This window comes from Astatotilapia calliptera, chromosome 12 (genome assembly GCF_964374335.1).
Source record: "Astatotilapia calliptera chromosome 12, fAstCal68.1, whole genome shotgun sequence".
In the NCBI taxonomy this organism is placed as follows: Eukaryota; Metazoa; Chordata; class Actinopteri; order Cichliformes; family Cichlidae; genus Astatotilapia; species Astatotilapia calliptera.
Genome location: NC_137433.1, coordinates 38,259,989 through 38,287,304, shown reverse-complemented (window position 1 = coordinate 38,287,304; position 27,316 = coordinate 38,259,989). Strand labels below are relative to the sequence as shown.

The window sequence follows — 27,316 nt, the reverse complement described above, 5'->3', positions numbered from 1 at the left end:
TGGGGCCAAAGATTAGGAGGCTGAGCATCTTACTTTCCTTTTCAAGCCCAGACAGCCATGGAATCACTTACACATCGGGTTATTCTGCAGAACCTAATGGCGTCCACACAAACACAAGTGTCTGCTTGGACAAAGCCTGATGATGTGGAGTAAAGATGCAGATGTATGAAGACAACACCGAGATTTGTTCTCATCTCTGAGAACAGAAAGCCAGCAGGATCGTGTTACAGTCAGCTGTCCAGCAGAGAACGCAGACTTTTCCTGGTGTGTGTGTGTGTGTGTGTGTGTGTGTGTGTGTGTGTGTGTGTGTGTGTGTGTGTGTGTGTGTGTGTCATCAGCTGCTGTCAGCCCGAGCTGTGCCAGACACCCTGCGTTGACAACATGAACTTCCGTGAGCTTGTTATCACTTCGTTCTCACTGAGGAGGCTCCTTTCCAACACAACCCTGTGCTGCTAAAATAATCCTGTCATGTTTATGTGAGGCCTGCGTAGTTTTAATGTTCATGTGATTTGAGGTTCGGTGTCAATCAGAAAACTGCGCTGATGCAGATCTGCCTCAGTGTGTTTCTGACCTGCTGATCACATCGTCACAGATCAGTTTCCACACCTGAACATTAACCTGTGGAGATGCAAACACATGTTAGTGACCTCATAATTAGAGAGCTTTTTATTGTCATCCTGCAGCTTCTTGCACAGCGATGTTGGGATAATATCATGTTGTCACTCAGACTGAAGCCTGCATGAGTCTTCAGCTGTCCTTCTCCTCTCCAGTGGACTCTGATCCAGTCTGGACTCAGCAGACAGACGCCATCTCTGCTTTTAAGACCTTACATTTTAAAGGCTTATAGTTAGGCCTGGATCAGGTGACGCTGAAGTGCTCCAGGCTCCGGCTGCATGGGGGACTTCCCAGGATTTATTCCTTCTTCACTTCCCTCTTTTCTCTCCTGATGCATTTACCTCTTATTCCTGCATGTCCTTAACTCTCCCTGCACTGACCTGACAGTAGCTGCTGGTAAAAGGTTCATCTATTCACAGCTAGCGAGTTGTTGCCCCGTGTGGCAGCTGCTTCACCAACAGGAGGAGGATTGCATCTGGAGTAGAGGCCATCTCCTTCAGATTCGGACAAAATCCCGACGTGATTCTCGGACTCGTGAAAACAGCAGGAACCTCAGGAATAACCCAGAAGCTTTCATCGTGTACTTCCTCTGCTGCTGATGCTTTAACCTGAGCAGCTGTGATGAAATGAGCAGAAACACTTTCTTAAACCTTGTTTTTGCTTCACAGCGAGTAAAAGTGTTTATATTTGATTAACTGGTAAAAGAGAACTTTACTGATTAGTGTCAGAGCTGAAGTTCCTCAGAGTCGGAGGCATGAAAGTAACTGAACTGCCCATAAAGAAAAGCACAGTGAGTCTGTGGTAGCAGCTCGCTGTCACTGCTCAGCTTTGGCTCCATTAAACCGTCGCTGAGTTCCTCCTCTGGTTTGATGCAGACGTCTCGACGTTGGCGTTAAATTAATAAACTGTTTTCATCAGGCTGTACTTAAACATTACTGTCCTGAGTAGTTTCTCCTTTTCCTCGAGCAGCTGAACGCTGATGATGACACCTTATGTTACCAAAGCTTCCCAGCAGCTGCTTCGCTGAGTGTCCTGCAGCTCCGACCGTCTCTGTGACTCTCGCTGCTTCAGTTCTTACAACGACAAGCTGTTTGTGGAGCAGCAGTGCTGCAGCTGTACAGCTGCATCTGTACAGCTGCATCGGCCCCTGCAGGTTTGGTTTGGTCACCGACACACAAACCTGCTTTATGACCTCATGTTGGACCCACATGGTCCCACATGGTCCAACATGAGGTCGGTGGATCTGCGCTGAGAGCTTTTAAGCTTCTCCCTTCTCTCATGTGCGTTTGCACATCGTGCTGTAAAGAGCGGCAGCTGCTTCTGCTCCCGGGCGTGGCCGTTGTTCCCGTGGGAGTTCACGCTGTAACAACAATTACAGATAAGAACAGAAGGAGACGAAACACAGCGACGTAGCAAACATGTGCGGCCGCGTGTTCTCACCCAGACGCCCTTCCTCTCTGCTGCATTGTGCTGCGTTGTTATCATGAAACGCGTTCCCTGCCCACTCCCACTTCACCGACTTGTGTGTACGAGGCCTTCCTGCTGCTCATTACCACTGAACATTGTTCATTCCGGCGCTGCCTCACCATGACAAGGCCGAATTCCCGACAAGAGCAGCGACCTCTAACTAAGCATCGAGGTCGCGCCGATCCAACATCGCGCCGGCGGCGGGTGTGCGCTCAGGACTCGAGCCCCCACGGCTCAGGGCTGCTTGTTTGTGCGCTCTTCAGCTTCCTCATACATCTTTCTGTAACGTGGCAAAGCTGTAATAAGAGCTGCTGTAACAGGTTGGCTGTAATTATTAACGCCACTGGGAAAAATTGTTATATGAAAGCTGGAAAAATGATGTCGCAGCAGCCAAAAGACTCGATGCAAGCTCTGAGAAAATAGGAAATAAAGACAGCATGACAAACAACAACAGTTCAGTGAAGCGAACAGAGCAAGCAAAGAGCTTAATGAGTAAAGCTGTAACTAGATAAACGGCGGTGCTGTAGCATGAGGCAGGAGAAACTTCCTGTATGTGACGCGCGCTCAGTAAATGAGCACGTTATTGGAGGAGCTGAGAGGCCGCAGACACAAAATGAAATTGTCTTTGCTCCCTCGGCTGGACCGATGCTCTTCACAGACTGAGCTCTGTGTAAGACGCAGGTTCGGTTACTTGTTCATCGTCCACGTGTGTACGTTCCACAGGCGTGACTGCGTGTAGTGAACCTGGGTATGGCAAGCCGTTAGAGCCATAAATCGCCACTTTCCTAACCCGTTTGGTTAAGAAATGGCGTAAAAAACGCCGTTTAATTATTCAAAACGCCGAAAAAAGCGGCGTTCTGTTCCGACAAACGCCGCTTTTTCCGCCACTCGGATGGTGCCCTGAACGCACCATCCGAGTGACGTAAAAAGCGGCGTTCAAAGACAGACGGAAACGCCGTTTTTTACGCTACTCGGCACAAAACGCCGTTTTTATGCATCTTTGAACGGCGTTTTTTACGGCGTTCTCTGCCAGCTGTAACGGCGTTTAAAACGGCGTTTTATTGAAATTATGCAGGGCACTCCCCATGGTTCCCTCATCCAATTACTTTCAACTCATTTCACCCAATCAAAGAAGAGGAAGTGCAGACCACACTAATGCATCACCGATTCACCTTGCTGCTAAGCGATTGCCTATTCAGTACCAGTGCTTGTCACAGTATTCACTTGTATTATAATCCCACTATGCATTTTGATGTGTTTAAGGCATGATCGAGCAAACAAACGACAGAATACTTTTTCTGAAACCTTAACTGTGTTACCTGTTATGGCAGCTAACAGGTAATGAGCAGAGCTAGCTCTGCTCATTTCTGAGCTTCTTTCTTATTTTCCTCTTTACTTCTCTTAACCTTTAACTTATGTTTTAGCAATCAGATCCTGCCATCTTGCATTACCGCTTCGTGCTAGTTATGTTGACTTTTCTCTTCTTTTGTCTCCACTTTTTTCACCCGTGTTTGGACACTCGGCGCATGGCTCCTTTGTTTACATTAGGGATCAGCTGTTAGCGCTGCGCCCTGCAGCTGCGCTACCGGCAGACAGACCCTACATCCCCAGTGAGGGAAGAAACGGGGGTGATGTCTCCCGAGGACACCTCACACACCATCTCTCCTTCCTGTAATCACTTTAAATGTGAGATCGCTCCCTGATATGATTGAGGAGCTAATGACGCTAACCCGGTCACAGTGGCAGTATCCCGGTACTCCCTCTGTGAGTAGGCTGCCCGGCTTCCAGCTGCTGCGGGCGGACAAGACGAGAGACAGCGGTGAGAGGAAAGGAGGGGGGCTGGCAGTGTTTGTTAAAGACGGTTGTGGTATCTCTGGGCACATCGCTGTGAAAGAACAACTCTGCAACACAGACATTGCGCTATTAGCGGTTAGCATCCGTGGAGGTAGCCTGTGACTCTCTGTGGTCCGCAGACTGCAAACGCAATCTCCGAGAGCTCTTCTTCTAATATCAGGGGACTTTAATCATGTCTCGCTGGACTCCACACTGCCCACCTTCACCCAGTATGTGACCTGCCCCACCGTAGGCAATAAAACATTGTACTTAATGTATGCCAATGAAAAAGTGGCATACAGTTCATCACCTCCCCCTGCCCAGGGAAGATCCGATCGTAACCGAGTGCGTCTTGTCCCTGTGTGTGCAGCCCTTACTGTGCAGGGAGCCACTAATCACCCACGCAGTGCAGAGATGGTCCGCGGAGGGCATATAAATAAATAATAAAAGCAAGTAAATGACAGTATGCTCTTTCTGAAACAAACGGAGAACTTAACTTTTATCAAAATACCGTTTTACTCAGTTTAAAGTAATACCACTGTATAATAGCCTTCAAATTTAATAATGTTAACAGTATCTCATGAATATTTTTGCCCTTTCAACATGCATTAAAAAAATAGATATACAGTTTTGAATCAGACCTGTATGTACGTTTTCTCAAAAGTGACGTAAATAAGTAATCTCAAGAACCTGAAATAATAGTTTCCCATGTAAACTGGAGATGTCCTTGTCAATGTCATCAGAGTACTGTGGATGTCTTACACGAATTTGAAACATAAAACCAGAGTGGCACATGACAGTGTTGCACATAACATAACTAGTTTATATGACATGAAGTTATAAAAAAAAAAAAAGAATCCATGTAACTTGGTAATGGCTTCTTTCTGATAACTGTCGGCTGCAGTGTGCATTATCTTGACAAAAGTATAAGATACTGAACCCACTGATATGATGTGGTGGAGGAGCACAAATACCTGGACACCCACATATATACATTTGCTGAACTGGAAGATCAAAACAGAAGCTGTACACAAGCAGTGTATGGGCAGGCTATTTTTTGTGAGCAAGCTTGTGCAGCGCACTTTGATGTGTTCTTCTTGGATCAGGAGAGCAAGCTCTGTGATTGGCTGCCCTTCGGAAGCTGTGGTGGAGAGGAAGTGAGTGAACAAACTGCCATGCATCATGGATATTCCTCTCAATCCACCTCACCAGGTACTTCTCTAAAAGTGTGACTCAGGTCTGTTGCCCCAAAGGATACAGGAAATGTTAGATATTTTAGTATTTTGGGAGCATGTACTGAATACCTTTTTTGATGATATTATACAAAGGACCCTGTTTCTGCAATGCCCTTTGTTTGAACTTCATCTCCTCTTGCTGCGACCCCACGGGCAACTTCCTTTGGCCTGCTGGTCTGGAAAATCCAACAGTTCATCTATATGTAAAGAAGGCACTTAAACTGGAACAGGCATAGCTGCGTTGATCCTGCTGTGGTATAGTGGGACAGTGCATTCCTCGAGTGCACATCAAGTTTGCAGCCTGCTAAAGATCACACACCATTGATTATGTGCCTCTAGGTATATATGGTTAAACATTTCCTAATGCAAATAACTACATGCAGTATTCTACCATGTGCAAACTTATATCACTAAAGGATTCTAACTGTCTAGTGTTTAATGGACCTGTCAAAAGTATGTTGAGATTATAGAAGGCCCCTTTCAGAGCTAGGGGGAACTTCCTTATATGGTTGTAACTTGTAACTTGAAACTTATTGACACACGAACCCTTCTGCCTATAAAAACCCTGCACAGAAGAATAAACTTTGAGTTGATTTTGGGAAAGCAGTCTCTGTATCATTTTGTTCTCCCAGGCTACTCCCGGCGCTGTAACTAACCCGCTGAACGGCATACCTGAGCTTACTTTGAATAATTAATCTTATACAAAACTCTGCTTATCGCTGCCCACGTCTCGAAGGAAACTCGATCCACGGATGACCCGGAAGGAGAGATTTCTTTCAGGAAATGCACTGATTTCCATGACAGAATTCACAACAACACAGACACAGGTCGGTTCTTTGAAACGGGTGTTTATTACTTGGGCCTTCTCTCCTTGGCTTCACCATCACCAGTACGGGAGGACAGGGAGCGATCTCACATTTAAAGTGATTACAGGAAGGAGAGATGGTGTGTGAGGTGTCCTCGGGAGACATCACCCCCGTTTCTTCCCTCACTGGGGATGTAGGGTCTGTCTGCCGGTAGCGCAGCTGCAGGGCGCAGCGCTAACAGCTGATCCCTAATGTAAACAAAGGAGCCATGCGCCGAGTGTCCAAACACGGGTGAAAAAAGTGGAGACAAAAGAAGAGAAAAGTCAACATAACTAGCACGAAGCGGTAATGCAAGATGGCAGGATCTGATTGCTAAAACATAAGTTAAAGGTTAAGAGAAGTAAAGAGGAAAATAAGAAAGAAGCTCAGAAATGAGCAGAGCTAGCTCTGCTCATTACCTGTTAGCTGCCATAACAGGTAACACAGTTAAGGTTTCAGAAAAAGTATTCTGTCGTTTGTTTGCTCGATCATGCCTTAAACACATCAAAATGCATAGTGGGATTATAATACAAGTGAATACTGTGACAAGCACTGGTACTGAATAGGCAATCACTTAGCAGCAAGGTGAATCGGTGATGCATTAGTGTGGTCTGCACTTCCTCTTCTTTGATTGGGTGAAATGAGTTGAAAGTAATTGGATGAGGGAACCATGGGGAGTGCCCTGCATAATTTCAATAAAACGCCGTTTTAAACGCCGTTACAGCTGGCAGAGAACGCCGTAAAAAACGCCGTTCAAAGATGCATAAAAACGGCGTTTTGTGCCGAGTAACGTAAAAAACGGCGTTTCCGTCTGTCTTTGAACGCCGCTTTTTACGTCACTCGGATGGTGCGTTCAGGGCGCCATCCGAGTGGCGGAAAAAGCGGCGTTTGTCGGAACAGAACGCCGCTTTTTTCGGCGTTTTGAATAATTACACGGCGTTTTTTACGCCATTTCTTAACCAAACGGGTTAGGAAAGTGGCGATTTATGGCTCTAACGGCTTGCCATACCTGGGTGGGATAGTCCTGTCACTCTGACCTGCTGTATCAACCTAAAGCTACGCTGCGTATCTAAGCACAGATAACCTCCTGCAGTGTTGAGTAATGCAAAGAGCTCCCGACCAGCTCCTCTCCGTCATCCCCTCCCTTCCAGCTGCTTTGGTGAAACAAGTAGGCCAAAAGTGGGAAGCCCTGTCTGTGCTTCAAGCACAACAAAGGGAGCTCAGCAATCTGATCCTGCAGACTATCAGAGAGCCGGGGAGAGGTGCTCTTGAAAACCTGCCTCTGTTTGTCAGCGATTCCCAGGAAGGGTTTTTCCTCTGCTCGTTACTTCTGCCCCGTCTCTGTGCTCAGCAACATTTGTGCACGTCGGCGCTCTCCCTGCACGTCTCTGGAGGATGAGAAGGATTTCCTCACTCTGCCAGGCTCTGCTAGCAACGTAAACACGAGGGCTCTGTCATCATGCAGCAGGGAGCCGCCACTTTAACCTCTGTTAAAGTAGCTCCGGGTTAAACACAGAGTCTAGCAGGGAAAGCCTGTTTGTTTGCTTTTCCTCACCAGGGGAAGACAGTTCAGTTGAACCGCTGCCATTTTCCCCTCGTCTGTGTGTGTGTGCAGCTGGTGTTGTTAACAAAGGGTGGGCTCGCTTTCATACACGGGGAGAGCTGCGGAAAAACACACAAGTTAGAGTTTGGGTTTAATTCCCACAGGCGAGCTGTCGGTGTTTACCTCGTGCTCCTTTTTAGCCACGCTGTCATTTCCACTTAGCTTGCAGACAGATGTGATGCAAACTTTCACGTGTCCACAGGAGAGTTTCAACGAGCTCTTACATCATTTTGTCACTTTAGGACAAAAGAGGAAACATCAGAGGAAGTGCACAGAAACGCGAGAGCGTGAACACTTTCATTAGTTAGGATTTAATTTAGGAAGTTCCTGCAGTCGTAGTACTTTCTGACTCCAGGTTATAAGCACAGCCGTTGCCCTGTGAACTGTGCACATGTTCAGTTTCTCCTTTGATGGCAGCATAGACCAGTTTACTCTGTGTGCTAAAAGAGCACGCTCATGCTTCCTTAAATTAATTATGAAGTAATAATTCATGTATTCAAATGAAATTCCCCCTCGTAGAAAGTTTAATTGCCATGTGCAACAATTTATTCATGTGTGGAGTGCAGACACGCTGATGCTAACGAGCTTACGTCGCTCTTGCTGTTGTGTTACTTTGTGAGGAGCGAGTGGAAGAAAACTTCAAGCCTGAGGATAGTTTGTGGTTGTGGAGGAAACTCCTCGTGCATACCTGAGTTTGGTGCCTGCTCGTGCTCTTTGTTCTTTAAGGACTGTCACATGATTATCGTTGCTACATCTATAATTGCAGTGCTTCCCTGAGTCTGCGTCTGCCCCGCGTGTTACCCAACCTGGGAGGAGATACGCCTGCAGCTCGGCTCCCTCCCATCATGAAGCAATCCTGCAGAGCTGCTGTTAGATCGCACCGCAGCTCTTTGTTGGTGCGCAACCCGACACCCTGCAGATAGCTTTTATGCTTAAGGTGCTACTTTGTGTGTGAGTATTAATAAATATCAGTTTCTTGCTGATGCAGTATCACGAAGCTCAGAAATATTCATATTCGCTCAGATGGCAACCACTGAGGGAAACTGCAGTTCCTCTGGTGGCCTCTAGAGGCGCACTGTAAAGGAGAGTTAGTCCCCACTGAGCCTCGAGGGCCGGTGTCCTGCAGGTTTGAGACGTGTCCTCGATCAACACAGCTGATTTAAATGTTAAATGACCTCCTCAACATGTCCTGTAGTTCTTCAGAGGACTGGGAACGAACAAATCATCTGATTCAGGCGTGCTGACCCAGGGTGAGCTCTAAAACCTGCAGGACACCGGCCCTCGAGGCCTGGGGTTCCCCACCCCCTGCTTTAAGGGTCATGGCTGCTGAATGCAGACGCGCCTCTGCTCGTGTCTCCTGGCAGGAAATCGCAGCAGGTCGTCTCGTTGCGTGGACTTTATTCTCTCTCTCGCCACTTTGTGTTTTTGTAAATGTAGCATTTAAAAGTTTGTGCTTCAGGTTTACTGAGAGAAACGTGAACATTTTATTCATGTATGACGTAGAAATGAGTTGATGTGCGTCTGTGTGTTGGATCTGCACAGTTCTTGGGTGAAGCTTCTCGCCTTAGCGGCTCATTTAGTCCTAAATATGGTCGCAGCGTCCATCTTTTGTGTACAGTCTGTGTGTTTGATGATGGGTGTAGCCGCGGCGCCTCGTCAGTAACACTCAGCAGTGCTCCTCGTGCGCTGTTTGATGCGAGGCCTGTCAGGCAGGATGAGAGCACTTCCAAAATGTCACACAGAATATTTTGAAGTGTTTTCTATTGTGTGGAGAAGTTTCCAGTGTGCTGCTGGTTTGTGTGTGGAGTTGTTTCCCTTTGTGCTTCTCTTAAACAGCATGATGATGGTCCTCATGCAGACGCAGCGCCGCGTTTCCTGTCGTACTTTCAGCAGAGAAGTGAAAACGAATAATTAATATTCATTTCTGAGGAGTCACAGAAAGTCTCGAACTGCACAGATGGTGTTTAATCAGGAACAGGAAGTCAGCCGTGTTTTCCTTCTCATCCCCGACGAGATTTTCGCAGCAGGTCCCGCGACTTCACAGATTCCACGTTTCCGCTGCACGAGCCGGCGGCGGCGAGACGTCTGAGGAAGACGTTCCGACGGCTGCTGCTGTTCCAGCCGTGCACGTGCACGTGTGCGTGACAGGTGACCGGAGCTGTGTGTGCACGGACGCTTATTACAGTGTGAAACACTTGACTTCCATATGAACGCGATCACATCCTGATGTCTTTCTTTCTGCGCCGAGGCCTCAGTCACAGAGGTGGAAGCAACAACAGGGTGAGGTCAGGCTGAGTGGGAGTGGTACTAGCATGAGAAAGCCTTCGTCCTCGGCTCTCTCTTCCTCTTCAGTCACAGGACGGTTCGCTCTTCTTAAGCGTGCAGTTCAGTTTCTGAGGAAATCTTTGTCCACTGGTTTGTTTCACTGTGGTAAACAGAAGAGACGTGAATCTGTCACAGAGCACAACACTGAGATGAATTCAGCCTCACATGATTCATATTTATCAGAAATAATCATTCACCAGTGACTGATCCAAACATGGATCCGTGCATGCTGACGGATTATTATTGAGCTTTGAACTCGGTCATATCTGATGTTTCTTTTGATACAAAGAAGCAACTTGTTGCTGCAACATTTCTGGATGATGGAGACACGAATGCTTCTGCTCGATGTCTTGGAGCGGTTGATGCCTTCAGCCCTGACTGACCCTGTGAGTTACACCGTCAGGTGGACGGCTCGCGTTGGCCAATCAGAGGAGCTCTCATTTACAGTTTTATATATAAGGCAGTGCTGGGATTGCTGCCCTCCTGCACGTGTTGCCTGCTCGCAGTGAAACGTGCTGCTCGTGTTTCTCTTGCTTTCTGTTTATTTGCACAAACTGAACTCGGTAGAAGAGTTTTTGTCTGTTTGGCTGCAGAACGACTGGGAAACGAGTTCATTTCATTATAAATGCTTTAAATCCAAACTAAGATCCTTGAGGCCGTTTCCATAACACACAACTGTTTCAGTGAGATTGTTGTCATTTTAATTGAATTGAATTTTGTGTGTGTTGTTGTTGCCTGTGTTTAATTGTCTAATTTTTGTAACTGTGGAGTTTGCTGCTGCCTGTTTTGAGCAGGCCTCCTTTGAAGAAGAGGTTTGTGGGATCTTCCTCCTCGGGGCGACAGCATGGAGCTCGCCTTTGATTTAAAAACACGTTTACTGCACAGAATCACCAGGATTGATTGAATTCACTGATAGTGAAGAATATTTGTTCAGTGCTTTTCTTTGAATGGATCTAAACTTTGATGAAGTCTTCCTGAGCGAGAAGCTCCACCAAACGAGCCGATCGATGCCGAATGCTGCACGAGCCGCATGCAGCCGGCGCAGCAGCAATCTGGCAGCACGAGGAGCAGCGCCGCTCTGCTGCTGCTCGTGTTTGTGGAACAGAGACAGGGAGGGGGTATGGGGTCTTTTGTTGGCAGCAAACTTCCAAAATCAAATGCGTTTTGTTGTTTTTCCAATTATTTTCCCACTTGGCTTCAGGCCCCGCCGATTGGCCCTTTAGAGTCGCGGCTGTTACGGGTCACATCGGGGTCACGGATGCTGCCTTCAAGCTCGTCTGCAGCTGGCGGTCTCACACGAACTGGGTCAGTCACACTGTGGAGTGAGGATGTGCAGAGAGCTGAATCACTGCTCTGATTCCTGACGACTCTGTGCCGGCAGGGCTCAGGGAGTCGGATGACTCTCACTTTATTGCCCATTTCTTGGCCGGAGCCGAGGAGACGTTTGCCATCGTCTCTGTTGGAAGCCTGTGTGAAAATCTTGCTGTGGAAATAAAAAAAAGAGGCAGAATGTGGCGCTCTCTCATTTTCACTCACTCTTCTTTCTCTCACCCCCTACTCCCTTGTACTCTTCCTCCCTCCGTGGGTGTTCGGTACACTAAGTGCTGCGTGATTGCCGGGGCCGTGAGGAGGCGTGAACAGCCCTCAGCCAAGTGTCCCTGCTTCCCCGAGTGGTTTTTCTGGCGCTGCTTTGGTCGAGTGGCAGAGGAGTCAGCAGTCTGATCAACCACAGCGCTGCGTGGCAACGCGACGGTGCGATTTCCATAACAGCCTCTGTGTTGTTGATACATGCAATAATGGTCACAGCGAAATGTCACGCAGGCTCGCCACATCTGGGCGAAGCGCTCACGTGTGCCCTTCAGGAACGTGTGCGGGGATCAGCAGCATTGTCTTTGCTGCAGCCTGTCAACAGCAAATAATAAAGACGGGCTTGAAGGGCGGAAACATCTGTGCAGATGTGGTGACGGAGGAACTTCAGTTTGAGATTGTATCCTGTGGGAGAGGCGACAATCTGCTTATTATCTGTTACGTGGCGACTACACGATGTCAGGAGACAAAGTTACACACCAGCGGTCGGTGAGGTGGTTGTGATGTCACTCACTTTGTAAAGCATCATCAGTGTTTCGATAACAAGCCGACTGTGAAGCTCAGCGTCACTGAGCATGCTCCGATCAGCCTCCTCGTCCAGGGCCCAGGTTAGCGTGACCGTCCACGGATTTATCATCGAAATCTTTTCTTCTTTTTAAAAATCAACATTTCTGGGCGGATTTATAGTCGGTTTATGGGCTTTTTCTACATAAGAGCAGTTAAAACGTTCCCAAATGATCCCAGCCTGTGTGTTTATCACATAATAGAACAACAACCACACGCCTCTAGTGTGTGATGGGTAAAAAACATACAGATCTTCTCATTTTCATCGGCCCAGGTTGGATACACTGCATAGAGTATCTGTGCCGGACGTGCCAACGAGGACACGCAGCTCATTATTGTTGAGGTGCACGTCTGGTTTCAGAGTAAGAGTTTAAAGTCTGGATGTTTGTCGGCTCTGTGGACGAGGTGCTGACGCTGAGAGCTGTGCTGCTTTTTGCACACTGTTCCTGAACTGATTACGAGGGGCTGCTGAAGGTGGAGGGAGGTGGAGGGAGGTGTGCCTCTGCACTCTGTGCACAAGTCTTTTATTAAAGATGTGGGAGCGTTCTGCATCAGAGACCAAGGCCACGAGAAATAACCCGACTGCACCCGTGCAGGTTGTCGTGTTGCACTGACGTGAGTGTGAGCGTGCACGCTGCTGTCTTTATTCCTGCGTTGCTATTTCAGCTTCAGCCGTGATTCATCCAGCACTTATTAATTAAAGCTGTTCCTGATCACCAGTTTGCTTCTCATAGTCCCTCCCACTCCCTTTGGCTCAGCTGTCTGTGTTTACCATATTGACAGTGATGCATATATGCAGCCTGAAGTCTGTTTTTAAGGTTGCTGAGCAGCCGAGGTTCCTTTCAGCTCGCTGCTACACATCTTTATGTATTTTTCATTTTCTCAGGTTTGTTCTGAATGATTTCTCTGCCCTTTCAGCTGCAGTCATCATATCGCTCCATATGCTCTATCTTAGGTCTCTGCTACAGCAGCTTTGTGTTCACAGTTCAGAATAATCCTTCTGTCTATCACCTGTCTCAGACTTCATCCTCTGTCTGAAATAAGCTGTTGTGGTGTTTGCTGAGCGCTCTCTGTGTTCCCTCCCGTCTGCAGCGGTCAGTTTGCTGTGGTCAGAAGATGCAGACACAGGACTACAGGTGTGGAGTTCGCCGCCAAATTCATCAAGAAGCGGCGCAGCAAGTCGAGCCGACGAGGGGTGACGCGGGAGGACATCGAGCGCGAGGTGAACATCCTGAAAGAGATCCAGCACCCGAACGTCATCGCGCTGCACGAAGTCTTTGAAAACAAGGCGGAGGTCATCCTGATCCTGGAGCTGTGAGTTTGTCTTCTGTTTGTCAAAAACATGTGTAAAATACATTTAAAACCACAAAAGGTCCAAAAACATCAACAAAGTAAAAAAATAAAGAAGATTCTGCGTCATAAAGGTTCAAATCAGAACACGTGAAACACGTGAAGAGCAGATCAGAGGGATTCATTCATCAGATGTTTAAAGCATTTAAAAAAAGCCAAACGGTCGACCAGAATCGGTGAGAGTCTGTCTTGTGGAGGAGACACAGACTGGCTCCTCCTCTCCTCTGATAAACGTCCTGCAGGAGCCGGTTTGTCTTCAAACAGACGGCTGATAAAAACCGTGACAGTAACTGTATCCCACCAGTTAAACCAGTTTTACACGCTTACTTCAAACATCAGCAGTGTTTGTATTCCAACTATGCACCATTATTCACCATTACTCTGCGCCTCAACAATAAGGTCGCCGCGCTGCAGATAGTCGCCCGACGGCATTCCTGTCCGCTGATCGCGTCTGAAATAATGGCACCGTGTTTGTTGTGGTTCGCCGCGACCTCGTCTCCACGCCGATAGTGAGCGGGCAGACCGCGTAACTATGGCAACAAATAATCTCTTTTCCATGTCGTGTATCTCTGTTGTTTATGTTCTTTAGGCTGTTAAAGATGTTAGAACATGTTAATAACAGCAGAATGAGGTTGGCTGTTGTTTTCCAGTTTTCATGTTTCCTCGTTCCCAAAGCAGGAAACACAGCCTCTCTGCTCCTGATTGGACTCTGTTCATGGGCTGTGAAATTACAGGTTCAGCAGTAAAATCAGGGGAAAACTCTCATTAGCATATAATCAGTTTACTGAGAACATTCATGGGTTTAAAAATAGTGACGCCTCGGTTCATGTTCAAATTCTCCACCCTAAGTAGCCGTTTATCTCCTCTCTGAGGCCTTTTTAAATCCAAGCTCATAAGTTTATAAGAAGTTTATAAGAAGTTTATAAGAAGTCGCGTCTTTAAACCTGTAAGACTGTCGGAGGCACTTTGTAAGTGGACGGTCTGAGAGCCGCCGTCTCCCTCCTCAGACACGTCGGTGTTTCGGGAGGTTCTCACCTGTCAGGGACGCGTGTCAGCTGAGCCACCTTTGCCCTCGGGTCATTCTAAAGACCTCCACCTCTGCTCCATCCATCTATCCTCTGCCTCCATCACACACAGTATCCCACATGTTCACTGCTCACTTTATTTTCACTACGTAATGACGTAGTTAACCTCATGAAGGACAAATATGGAAAATTCATGCTTTTTTCTTTGTGTTGTTGAAGTGCAGATGTTGTGAGTCTTTCAGAGGAAGTGGAGGTCGGTTATCTGTGGGCGTTATTAACGAGTGAGTGAAGCAGGAGACGTTTCTGTGCTCGAGCTTCCTCTGTTGGGTGTCGCAGCTCGAACGTGTGAGAGTTCAGAGGAGAAACACACCAGGCTCCCACAGAAGCCACACCAGTGCCTCCATAAGTGATGGAGGCGCTGATGGTTGTGAGAGTATAGAGTTCACATACAAGCCAAATATTTCAGCAGAAAACACTCGAGTTTCCCTGAAGTCTTCGATCCGTCTCGTTTTCACGACGCACTTTGATCTGCTGATGGTGACGAGACGTCTGTCGGTGTTCAGCTGCTGCTGATAGAGGATCAAATATGAACCAGGAAGTTTGTTTTAAAGGCTTTAAATGCTTAAATGTTACACAAGAGCTCGAAGCTCCTGGATTGGCTGGTTTGATGTCTGAGGTAAACGCTACTGACAGGTGTGGCTGCGCTCTGGATCTGGTAACGTGTGATTTCAATGTTTTTTTCTGTACTTGGAATGAACCTCTGATCTGTTATGGGTCAGAACCACAGGCGATATGAAAGACTGATGAAGCCACGGTGACACCACCCACTTTCTGGATGGTTAGCACCACACAGTCGTAACGTCAGGCACAGAGCCCGTTAAACACCCAGCAGGAGCCGCGGTTTAATGACGTGGGAGGAGCTGTCCACAGAGACCCAACACCTCCTCTGTCCCAGGCGTGATTTTTAATGCAGGCAGATTTTAAAGGCGTTCGCTTCATTTTTCAGCTTCAAAAATGGGTTTTAACACAACTCCATGATTATTAGAAGGCTTTAAAGTCGCGACACGTTTCGCCTCACGCTATTTGCATACCCACCGTCTTTAAAGCGTTTCAGCAGCCCGCAGATATTCACCTTCCTCCTGATGTACGTCACAGTAAAGCGACACTTTCAGACGAAGCGCTGAGACTGTGCAGACGTCAGACGCGGCGCACAATCGTGTTCAGTGATGGTGACATATTGTCGTCGTGTGTTGAAGTGTATTGATGTTTGTGCAGACGCTGCATGTGAAATGGAAACAGCTGATGTCGGTACAGTTTGGTGTTTATAGTCAAAGTCGGCTCTCGAGCGTGCGGCGAAATCGAAGTGACAAGATGTCGTGTTTTGTTGATTCTGGGGCCCTTTTGTGTCTTTGCGTTGCCGTCGTGGTAAATACAGCCACGATAATGACGCACAGCTACGAGCTGCAGGGAAGTGACAGAGCTGCTGTGTGTGTGTTTGTGTGTGTGTGTGTGTGTGTGTGTGTGTGTGTGTGTGTGTGTGTGTGTGTGTGTGTGTGTGCGCGCGTCCTGTGAACCACTGAAGCAGATGATGAGGTAAAGAGTGGGCGGAGCTGTGCAGCTGGTCTGGTGTTCCCCCTTGAACAGGTGGTGTGTGTGTGTGTGTGTGTGTGTGTGTGTGTGTGTGTGTGTGTGTGTGTGTGTGTGTGTGTGTGTGTGTGTGTGTGTGTTTCTATTTCAGGATAAATATGGGAAACATTAACTGTGGTCATTTTATTTTTCCACAGCAAAGTAAACACAACTTATCAAAGTAAATGTGTTTCTAACAATCAATAGAAAAGAATAGAAAGTAGAATCTTTATTGTCACTGTTACAAGAACAATGAGGTGCAGTAGCTACTATAATAAATAATAAGTACAGTTTAAAGTGGGAGGGATGTTGGTTCCATTAAAGTATAAATAAACATGCAGTTTATAAATGAAGTGTGACGTGAGTGTTGGCAGTGCAGTTATCCTCCAATCAGGGTGGACGTAGGGCGTGTCTGACAGCCTGTGGGTAAAAACGTCTGTTGAGTCTGTTTGTCTTCGACCTGATGGAGCTGTAACGTTTACCAGAGGGAAGGAAAAGTGAGTGTGCAGGGTGTGAGGGGTCTTTGATGATGAAGTCTGCCGGTGTAAATGTCTCTGAGGGGGGTTAGTGAGGTGCCTCTGCTGCCTTCACCACCCGCTGCAGTTTCCTCTTGTCCTCCACGGTGCAGCAGTCGAACCTGAGTGTGCAGCAGTAGGTCAGAAGGCTCTCGATGGTGGAGCGGTAGAAGTTCACGAGCAGTCTCTGGGGTGGTTGGGCCTGACGCAGCTTCCTGAGAAAGTACAGCTTTGTTGTGCTTTTCCTACCTTGCAGTGAATAAATGTGAGGAACTGGAACTCGTTTTCATATCTTAGTGAGGACATGTCATTGACATGTTTCCCCCTAGCTGCTTACTATAACCATCAAAAATGAATGTTAACCCTAACCATAACCTAATTGTAACCCTGAGACTAAAACGTGAGGATGTGACTGTTGGCCCTCACAAGTATAGTAGCAATATGTGGGCCCCACGGAGATGTCTAAACAGGCACACACACACACACTCTCTTACTGCTGCTAGTTTTATCTCACCGTGACGGAGACGAACCTCCGTCCTCTCCGTTCCCCGTCTCCCTGTTCAGAGCTTTCCTCTGTTTTATCCTCACGTCTCTCTTTGCTCTTCCTCACTGTGAAGAATAAAATATGTAAGAAGTTTTGAATCTCAGCTTCATTGTGTTCGATGAGCTCATATGAAGTAAAGTCAGCCGGGTTTTTAGGAGGTTGGTGAGAGAAGCTGCAGAGTCTTATTTATTTATTTAAAGACTGTAATTGCAGCACTGGCCGGTGTTATTTCTTCCTTCAAGTTCGTGTTTGAACTTGAACATTTGCAGCTGTTTATTGAAATGCAGACAGGAAATGGTGCACCGTTGTTAAATAACCCAACAGGTCGTTTTCATTGAAGGGTTTCATTGACTTAAAGCGGTTTTGTGCAGACAGCGCTCCTCTGGATGTGTAAATTGGTCGGCTGCTAAAGCATCAGGATGATTAGATTACATCAGCTGAGCTGTGTTAATCTGGGATTTGTTGCTGGCTTTGATCTCAGAGATCTCACTTTCTCCCTCTCCCCCCTCCCCGTCCTTCTTTCACCTCGCCCAGGGTGGCCGGAGGCGAGCTCTTCGACTTCCTGGCAGAGAAGGAGTCCCTGAGCGAGGAGGAGGCCACGCAGTTCCTCAAGCAGATCCTGGATGGAGTCCACTACCTGCACTCCAAGCGGATCGCTCACTTCGACCTCAAGGTACATCTGCAGCTGAACCGAGTCCGCCGTGCGTGCGTGTGTGCGCATTTGTGTGTGTTTACATATCTTTGTGGGGACCAAAAATCTGAAGTATACTTGTGGGGTCCAACAGCCCGTTTGGGGACAAGTGCGTCCCCACGAGTTCGAAGAGAGTCAAAATGTGGCTTTAGTGTCAGGGTTACAGTTGGGCTATGGTCTGGGTAAGCAGCTAGGGAAAGCATGATGTCAATGAGGTGTCCCCACAAAGATATGAAAACAAAGTAAGTGTGTGTGTGTGTGTGTGTGTGTGTGTGTGTGTGTGTGTGTGTGTGTGTGTGTGTGTGTGTGTGTGTGTGTGCTGTACCCACTGATAAAAAAGATAAAATAAAAGCTGTGCGATAGTTCAGTGGCTCACATTAATAACACGCAGGGCTGAGGATGTTGTGCACTCACAATGAAAAAGATCTAAAAACAACGAATCGATTAATCGAATCATTCTGAGTCTGTCCGTGTCTCCTAGGAGATTTGCCAAATGTTCAAACGTAAAGAGAAAATTGACGATGAAAACGGATCCGTTCATGTTTAGTTGGGATAAAACGACTGAAACCATCATTAATATTGAATTAACTGTGCACATATAAAAACCAAACTGGAGCCCTGAAAAACTTTGCTATGTGAAATACAATGATGTTTAAAATATCTGAGCTGTGTGAGTTCAGACGATCTCAGAGGACACAAACGTGTCTGAGTGAGCGCGCCTTTCAAATGCACTTCTTACATGCTAACTAACTGGCTGTGTGATGTTCAATAGTTTGTCTCGGTTTTCCAGGGATTCGTCTCATTAACGTCCTTAAACATGAGAACCAAACGTTTGTCACGGTTTTCTGTCTCAGTGAAACCCTGGGAGTGTCCTGCTCCTGACCGTCAGCTGACTGGAGCGCTGATAACGTGGCATCTTTCTGACCACTCTGGTTTCTCTCTGTGTCTCCGGGCTCATAGTCATGACTAATCTGTTGTTTAAGGTCTCTGTTGTTAGTGGACAGTTTTCCAGAGGGACGAGCAGAGGTCAGGAAGCACTCGGCACAGCGCAGCACATTATGTTTCCTCCCTGCTGGACGAGCTCCAGTGTTTCTGGTTGTGAGTGTTCTTTGTTTGTGTCTCGTCATTATCATTGATCAGTTTTCCACTTGCGCGGCGTCCTGGTGTCCTCGTACATCACAGTTTGGGACACGCTGGCCTCAGGCCTGCAGATAATGATAACCTCTGAGCTCAGCCGCTCGTGATCGATGCCGGAGCTTTTACCGAGCACGCAGCCTCCGCTCCGCGCATTAGCCGCCGTTATTCACTGCTCGGCTTCAGACTTCATTTAATATACTTTACTTACTGATCCCACTAAAGTCAGGCGTCTTTTATATTTCCACCCGTGTTCTGGTCATATGACGCTTTATAAGATGTTTTTTGAGTTTTAGTTGGAGGCTGTTTACGCTGCTTTTATAAGGAAATGCAAATGTTTTCTTTTCCAATCAGCTGTTAGAGACAGTAACGTGACCTGTGAACTCAGTGCGTGTAATCATTTAGAGTCACCTGCTCTTTTACTGGAAAGTATATGAAATGAAAACTCGGCTCCGACGCGTCGGCTCTGTCTCTGTTTACCGATCGTGTCTGTGTTTGCGTTCGCCGCCTTGTCGCAGTTTCCACTTTGCTCCTGGTTTAAGGTGTCCACACGATGCAGACGGAGACCTGGAACAGCTTGTAACCCACATTGGATCATCTTCCTTCACTCCAGCATAAACATGAGCATAAACATCGCTGCTGGTGGAGCAGAGAACAGAGCGGGCGAGCTGTTGTCAGCGCTGCCCACAGCCAATCTGTTCCTCTCCGCACTGAATCCCAGGCTCGTAATCGTGCTGAAAGGACGAGACCTGAAGGGAACGCGGACTCATCTAAAGCTCGTCTTTGGCTTTCTATCCTTTCTCCCACTTCCTCGAGAGGTTTCCACTCATGATTTGCATGGGATTTCCATCCCTGATGAGCCTGCTTCCTGCCAGACTCTTCCTGTGTGCTCCTGCCTCCTCTATTTGCACACACAGGACACGCTGTGTTTCCTGCACACGTCTGCTCTGTTTCTGGACGTCTGAGCTGTTTTTCATTGAAATCATGGCGGGCAGATGGACGTGCTTTATGGAAATGTCACCTCCTCCTCTGTCTAATCGCTTCAGTTCAGTTTGATTTTTACAGTCGATTCATAACAGTTCCCTGAAAGGTCGATATTAGAGAGACGATCAGGTGTCAGCAGCACTGTCTGGACAAGCAACCTGCTGCAGAGGAACCGCAGAGAGAAAACCTGAACTGTGTGAGAGATAAAGGTTGATGACATGCAGCTGTTGAATGTAAACACATGTGGAGTGAAAGGAGGAGAAGTGTTGTGTGCATCATGGAAAATCACAGGAAGTCCAGAGCTGCACATGTTTGCTCAACAAAGACAGTTTGAAGCCTGATCTGAAAGTAGAGCTGAGTCCATAAGAGAGCCCCTGACAGCTGAAGGCTCCGCCTCCCATTTACTGTTAAATACTCATAGCGTCTGTTTGGATAACAGGTAGTCTTTAAGATGAGACAGGCCTGATTATTCAGGAATTATTAGATTATAAATGATGATAATTATAAGTCCAGCCTGTGAGTAAGTCTAGTTCCCGTCTGGTTCGGCTGATGAATCCTGTTTTCTTTGCTCCTCTGCAGCCGGAGAACATCATGCTGCTGAACCGCTCAGTGCCTCACCCGCGCATCAAGATCATCGACTTCGGACTCGCCCACAAGATCGATTTTGGCAACGATTTTAAAAACATCTTTGGAACTCCAGAGTTTGTAGGTCAGTGTCCCACAGCTGTGCACACGGGGCTTTGTGTTTCTGACACTGTTCTGTTTTCCACCATGAACACACACACACGCACACACACACACACACACACACACACACACACACTGCACCACCCTGTTCTCCTGGCTTCATCCCAGAGGTTGCATATTGTGAGAATGGACACCAAATGTACCGGAGGGACCGAGAGAGAGACCTGATAATAGGCTGGAGATTATCAGAACTGGCCCCTGCTGCCTGCACACACACACACACACACACACATTCTTGTTTTGATATTTTAGTGAGGACATCTCATTGACATAATGCTTTCTCTTGCCACTTACCCTAACCATGAAAAATGAATGCCTAACAGTAACTATAACCTAATTGTAACCCTGACACTAAAACCACATTTTGAGTCTCACACTCGTGGGGACGGGCACTTTGTCCTCATAAGTGACTGTTGGTCCCCACAAAGATGTCTAAACCAGTACACACGCTCGCAGAGACACCAGTGCCATCTGCCCTCATCTACTCTTCTCTGGGGCAGCAGCCAACCCTCCACCTGGTGCCAGTGCCCACTACCAGCAAGATCCAGGCCAAGACCAGAGCACGTTCCCGCTGCAGCGGGGTGTCAGCGGGCAAATGGTGTAAATAAAGATCAGGTGGAAGAAAGCCAAACGATGTGTGGGATAGACGATGCTGGAGAATCGAGTCAGCTGCAAAACATAAACATTCATGCTTTCCATAAAATAACATGTTCTGTATTTGTTCTCAGCGCTGAAAACCTAAAGTGTTGAAGCAGCAAATAAGAATAAAAGCTCAATATAATAAAATAAGATTCAAAATAAATTAAGTCCTTCTGCAAGTCTCGTCTGAGTTGGTATTTTAAGCCATTTTAAAATTTCAGGAAAGTCTGAGGCAGAAAAACTGAATCAAAAGTTAAGTCAAAGTAAAGTTTAAAAGCTTTTCCCTCCACGGCTGCTCTCGCTGCTCCTGCAGGCTGTTTGTTTAAAATCCAGGATTCTTGAATCCTGCTCGTCTATGCTCGTCTCGTCTCCGGTATGAAGCGAGCAGATGAAATGGCAGATGTAAATGTAAATGCCAAGAATAATAATAATAATGGATTGCATTTATATAGCGTTTTCAAGGCACCCAAAGCGCTTTACAATTCATTCCCACACTGATGGAGGCAGCTACAGATGTAGCCACAGCTGGTAAAGTGTGTTGCCCAAGGACACAACGACCAGGACAGAGAGAGCAGGGGGATCGAACCAGCGATCTTCCGGTTACAGATGTGCTTCCCAACCCCCTGAGCCACGGTCTTGCTTTTGCAGTTTGCATTTGCAGTTTCAGTTTTTGCTCTGCCTCGGGAACGCAGCGCTCGGCCGCTGCAGGGCGAGCTGGAAAAGGTGAGTGTGTGATACTGACGGCGGCGTGCTGGGGCTGTAAAAGCAACAGGAAGTTAGTTGTTGTAGTTCGCCCTGCTGTTCTGGCTCATTTACCAACACAGTCGGCTGTTAGAGGCGAGGCCCTGATGCACGGCTCATGGAGGAAATTAAGGTAGTTTAGATCCTTTAACACATGATTGCTGCAATTTGCATCGAGTTGTTCTCCGTCTCTGCGTCGCAGCTCAGTCACAGCTCCACACAGAGACGTAATGAAACGTACTCTAACGCAGCGCTGCACCCAAATGTAAAAACCACACCGATATACAGACACTTCTGCAGGTGGGAAACACTGTTAGCTGATTTATTGTCAATAATAAACTAATAAAGGCTGAAAACGTATTGTTTACAGTCTGGAAGCATTTGATTGGCCCATAAATGGAGCTGCAGGAAAAACGATGACATCATCCCGTTGATTTTTGTGGGTTCTTCTTTCAGATGAAGGATGTTTTGTTTCAGCACGATTAGAAATGAATTCGGTGATTTGTCTTTGATTATTCACACATTTACAGACAAGTGGGGAGAAAAGAAATCGCAGCTTTAGCAGGCGCCATAAAAAAATCCCACCTCTGAAGGAACAAACAAATCAGCGAACCTAGCCCAAAGCGATCGTGCGCTCCAGTAAAGCTCAGCAAACTCTGAGAAGAATTAGTGTGGAGAAGAAGTAACGTCTGTGTGCCGACCTGACTGCTAACAATCTGCTGTTTCCTCGCAGCTCCTGAAGTCGTCAACTACGAACCTCTGGGCCTGGAGGCAGACATGTGGTGAGTAAACACGCAGAGCTTCATCCCAGCTGTGCGTCTGCTGTAGAATACATCGAGGATTTTCATGGTGTTTGATGTTCGAGATGTTGAAAAGCTGAACTCTGTTTCTCTCTCCTGCCTCCGCCCAGGAGCGTCGGTGTGATTACCTACATCCTGTGAGTATCTCAACCCCGCAGCAAACCTGCTCTTGCATAAACTGTATGTAAGCGATGGAGCTTTTTGAACCTGCTCTGCTTGTCTGACTGTAATTGGAATAATTACAGGATCAATCGAGCCGTCCGCTCGTTTTTCTATTGCAACCAGAGGAGTCGCCCCCTTTTGGCCATTAGAAAGAATGCAGGCTGACGGCTTTTACACCTGATGGGAAGGGACCAGTTTTTATGTTTCACTTTGCTGTGTGTTCACTCGCTGAGCGTGAGCAGCAGCGAGTGCCAAGACGCGGCGATCTCAGCGGCGTCTCTCTGACCTCGGTGGGCGAATCTACGGTGGCCCTGAGAGCTCAAATGCACTGAAACATCAGAAATTAGCAGCAAAAAAAAAATAATTCAAAAGCTCATAAAATGTGACGGGCTCACGAGCTAACAGGAAACAGCTGCGAGCAAACACGTGTGTCTGCGATTATGAATCATGTGATTAAAACACGCGTTTCCTTCCATCTTTGATCTTTTTGACTCTTCTTTTGTGCGAAGCCTTTTTTCTTGATGGCGCTTCGTGTCACACCCAAACCAGCAAACACCCACAGAGCGCTTTAAAGATGGCGTCAGAGAGCTACTGTTGTGATTGTGTTCGTATTAAATATCAAGCTGCGAGTTGTTGTCGACTGCATGCAGCCCACAGCTGCTGGATTTCCACGGTCAGCGGCTGGTTTTCACCCGAAGAACGTTTTGTTCCAACGCCATCATCAGTTTCTTTGATTTCTTTGTTCTTCCTGGTTTCATTTGAGGAAGAGTTGAGCTCAGTCACCAAACGAAGCCGTCACAGGGTCGGCGACACGTTTCCTGTGGGCTCGCCGACTGTCACGCTGTGATGTGACCCGCTCTCATCGCACGTCCAATTATCCACTGATGGAAAAGGTTGTTTAATATAAAACTGATTTATACTAGTAAATTCCTGCAGTGTTTGATTATTTTTAAAGAAGTGGCCTTTTTAGAAGGATGTTTGCTCCGGCACACTGAACAGCCCTGTTATTAAAAGCGTGTTTTTCCTGCTGCGCGCACACTGGAACCTAAATGAGCCGAAACTCGTCACAATATTTAAAACACTTTAAACAGATCAGATATTTGCCTCTGAGCCACAGATGGGATTTTCCCAGTCCTGATAATCTCTGCATGTAACTCGCACGTTAAGCTGTTTTTAATATTTGAAAACTTTTCTTTTATTTGCTCTGATTCTTAAATATTAGCGCTAACGTGCACTGTTGTTTGAGGCTAGTCTGCTTAAGCTAATTGACTCTGGACGTTATCCTGCTCTGCCGATGCTTTGATCTTATCAGCATGTCGTTGGGTTGATAAAGGAGCTCGGAGGATCGCAGTAGTCTGATTAGATCCAACACATTCTCCTGAATTCACTTAGTTTGGTCTTTAAAGCAGCCGTTCTGCAGACAGCTGTTTGTGTGCTCTGTGTTTGTGAAGCAGTCGCCTGCAGACGTGTCAGCACAGTTTAATTCAGCAGCAAAAGTGAAGTTCACGTCCTCGACGACCCGCCGGTCGACTGCTGCCGGCTCTCGATGATCCCGTCGCCTCTCTGTGTACTCAGCTGAAGGCTTCCTGAGCTCCCGCGCACCTTTATCCTTCAAAGTGACACCTACACCAATTTTTCCAAAAAACAAATCGCACATTAGTTGCGTTTGCCTACACAAACATGCGAGCGTGCCAAACAAAACAAGGCGAGAGAGAGAGAGGGAGAGAGAGAGAGGGAGAGAGAGAGAGAGCGAGGGAGAAGGGGTAAATGCCCAACGCCAACCTAAAGGTGTCATCAGAATATTCAATAATAAGCAGCTGCAAACAATACAAGCTTTTCAGTTTGCATGATACACAATCTCAAACAAATGTGTCTGTGCTCACACACACACGTGGGGTATTGATATCTTGTGGGGACATCTACCCAGTCCCCACAAAGACATGAATACAAACGCACACTCACACATGCATCCCAGTTCGTGGCGTCCGCCCACACAGCTGTCACAGCTCAGCCTGGCAAGGTAGAAAATAGATTGTTCTCAGCTTCTTATCACAGCAGAGCAACAGAGAGGTGCGCTGACTCTTCATCTCTCACTGGCAAATGTAATGTATAGTGTGTGTGTGTGTGTGTGTGTGTGTGTGTGTGTGTGTGTGTGTGTGTGTGTGGGAGCGTTCGGTGAGCGTGACACGATGACCACAGAATCATAAACAGTGCTCTGGGTAATGAAACGCGCTCTTATTTCCTCTTTCATCAGGCCTGGCGTGCCGTGCGCCACACAGCCTGGAATCCTATGACTGAACGTGGCGCCTCTCTGCTCTGCTGACCCCCAGTCTGGCTTTCAGGCTGGTCACAGGGCTTGATTTCGGCCTGGTGCTCAGTGCACGAGTGTTTTGGAGAACCAGGAGGTAAAATGTCACCAGGAGTCCTGACGTCACACTTCCCTGCCGATTGTATCGCCTGGCCTCGTAACGAGCCGCCGCAATGACTCGTTTGTTGTGAGCAGCTTTATACAGTCGATAAATTCATACATTTCCACTCAGCCTGAGCTCGACCTGCACCAGCTCCACGCCTCCCCCAGATCACATGTTAATTAGCAGCTGGTGACGGGATGCAGGAGTCGGAGCAGAAGGGGAGGCCGGGTTTGTCGGGAGCTGCTGTTCGGTTTAACGGGCTAAAGTCCGGGAGGCCGAGCCCTCGTTAACGTGCACGACTGCTCAGCCCTGCGTGTGCTGCGCCGTGGTCTGTCCATTAAAACGTGCTCCCCTCAGTGCATCTGCTTTGTGTGTGCGTTCAGTGGAGAGGTGCATTAAAATTCCTGCACTCACACCGAGAGCGGTCCAGCTGGTTTCCCTGAGAGTGTTTGATAGCGACGCTTCACTAACGAGTCACAGTTATTTGCAGCTCTTTAATCACATTCACTCAGCAAAGCGTTGTACGGTTGTAGTTTGGATTTCAGGGGCTGAAGCTCATCAGCGTTTGGACTAAAATCAGAATTCCTCTTCCTTTGTGATTACAAGACAGCTGAGCTGTAGTCAGAGAAGGTTCCACCTGATGTGATGCAGAGCTGGTTTGTTTAAAGTCCTCACACAAAGATAAAAACCCGCCAGCCTGCACGTTTCTGACCTCTCCGTTAACCTTTCTCGTCCTGCAGCCTGAGCGGAGCCTCTCCTTTCCTGGGCGACAACAAGCAGGAGACTCTGGCCAACGTGTCGGCGGTGGACTACACCTTCGATGAGGAGTTCTTCAGCAACACCAGCGTGCTGGCCAAAGACTTCATAGCGAGGCTGCTCGTCAAAGATCCAAAGTATGTTCTGTTTCCATTGTATTTGAGATCAAAGCGGCCTTAGAGTCACATCAGAGCAGGAGCTGCTTTAATCACGACAAACGTTTCCATGCAGAGCTGCCAGACTGCAGGGTGACTCCTTCAGACACAAGTCTGCTTTGAGGCCTTCCTGCGTATCCTGACTCGAGGTGGTTTGGTTGACGGTGTGATTTCCTCCAGTCAGCTGAACAACAAACGAACACATTTCGTCTTCAGCTCTGAGTCTTGGCTGTAACAGCAGCGTTTAAACGACGCGTTGACTTCTAAATGATCGCTCTCTGATTGGTCTCGTTTAATCGCTTTTAAAACGCTGACAGGAAAATTGAATAGGTGCTTTCTGCAGATATTCCAGCTACGCCTGCCTCCTCGCTCGGCGCCGTGCCTTTTGGCGCTGGCTCCTAAAATTGTTTGGACTGTTCCCTCGTTACAGAGTTGCTGTAGCAACAGCTGAATGGCTGCAGCTGTGCTCGAGGACAGTTACCGCCATCAAGCTCTTTTCTGCTCGTAATTACGCCAGCTCCTTTCAAAACAACGGCGTGAGAACGAGGGGGCTAACAGAGGTGATTAATTGTAGGTGTGAGGATGATTTCATTTGGATAAGTCAGAGAGGAGACGATGAGGGGTGGGCATGCGCTGCTGTAAACAGAGAGACTTTACCAGCTTCACCTAATGGGGCTTTCAGAGATGACGGGCCGAGCGCTTCGTAATGGAACGGCTTTTAATTGATCTGCGTCGAGGTTTGCATTCAGGAAGATAATGAAGAGATGCTGTTATGAAGTCTGCTGGGTTAAAGCTGCACCAGCACAGGCCTGGAAATCTGGGAACCTGTGTGGTTGGTGTGAATGCAGTCGCCTCGGCTGCAAACGGGGATGTGGTGGCGATCGGGCCGAGCCGAGAGGAAGCGGCGCCTTCGCCAGGTTCCCCAAAATCTATGTAGGACGTACGGAAACCTTTCCTGAACA

General features: G+C 47.5%; 1 protein-coding gene and 1 long non-coding RNA gene across 5 annotated transcripts in view; one reads left to right on the top strand and one right to left on the bottom strand.

Moving 5' to 3' along the window:
* dapk1 (death-associated protein kinase 1) overlaps positions 1 to 27,316 on the top strand; it is a 67,857-nt gene that overhangs the window by 15,268 nt on the left and 25,273 nt on the right. Inside the window, exons 1-7 of one of the 4 annotated variants that reach the window (XM_026186110.2) lie at positions 8,221 to 8,549; positions 13,167 to 13,388; positions 17,669 to 17,807; positions 20,523 to 20,652; positions 22,804 to 22,852; positions 22,981 to 23,007; positions 26,184 to 26,336. In XM_026186110.2, coding sequence (XP_026041895.2) covers positions 8,527 to 8,549; positions 13,167 to 13,388; positions 17,669 to 17,807; positions 20,523 to 20,652; positions 22,804 to 22,852; positions 22,981 to 23,007; positions 26,184 to 26,336 — 743 coding nt within the window. In that variant the 5' untranslated portion in view covers positions 8,221 to 8,526. Of the gene's footprint in view, positions 1 to 8,220; positions 8,550 to 8,874; positions 8,976 to 13,166; positions 13,389 to 17,668; positions 17,808 to 20,522; positions 20,653 to 22,803; positions 22,853 to 22,980; positions 23,008 to 23,909; positions 23,926 to 26,183; positions 26,337 to 27,316 lie in introns of those variants that run through there. The other 3 variants (XM_026186107.2, XM_026186106.2, XM_080308928.1) reach the window with 3 other exon arrangements.
* On the bottom strand, positions 5,198 to 6,995 carry LOC113020890 (uncharacterized). The gene is made up of 2 exons (XR_013912524.1): positions 6,415 to 6,995; positions 5,198 to 6,204 (listed from the first exon to the last, which is right to left on the bottom strand). It is a non-coding gene; the product is annotated as an uncharacterized LOC113020890 (long non-coding RNA).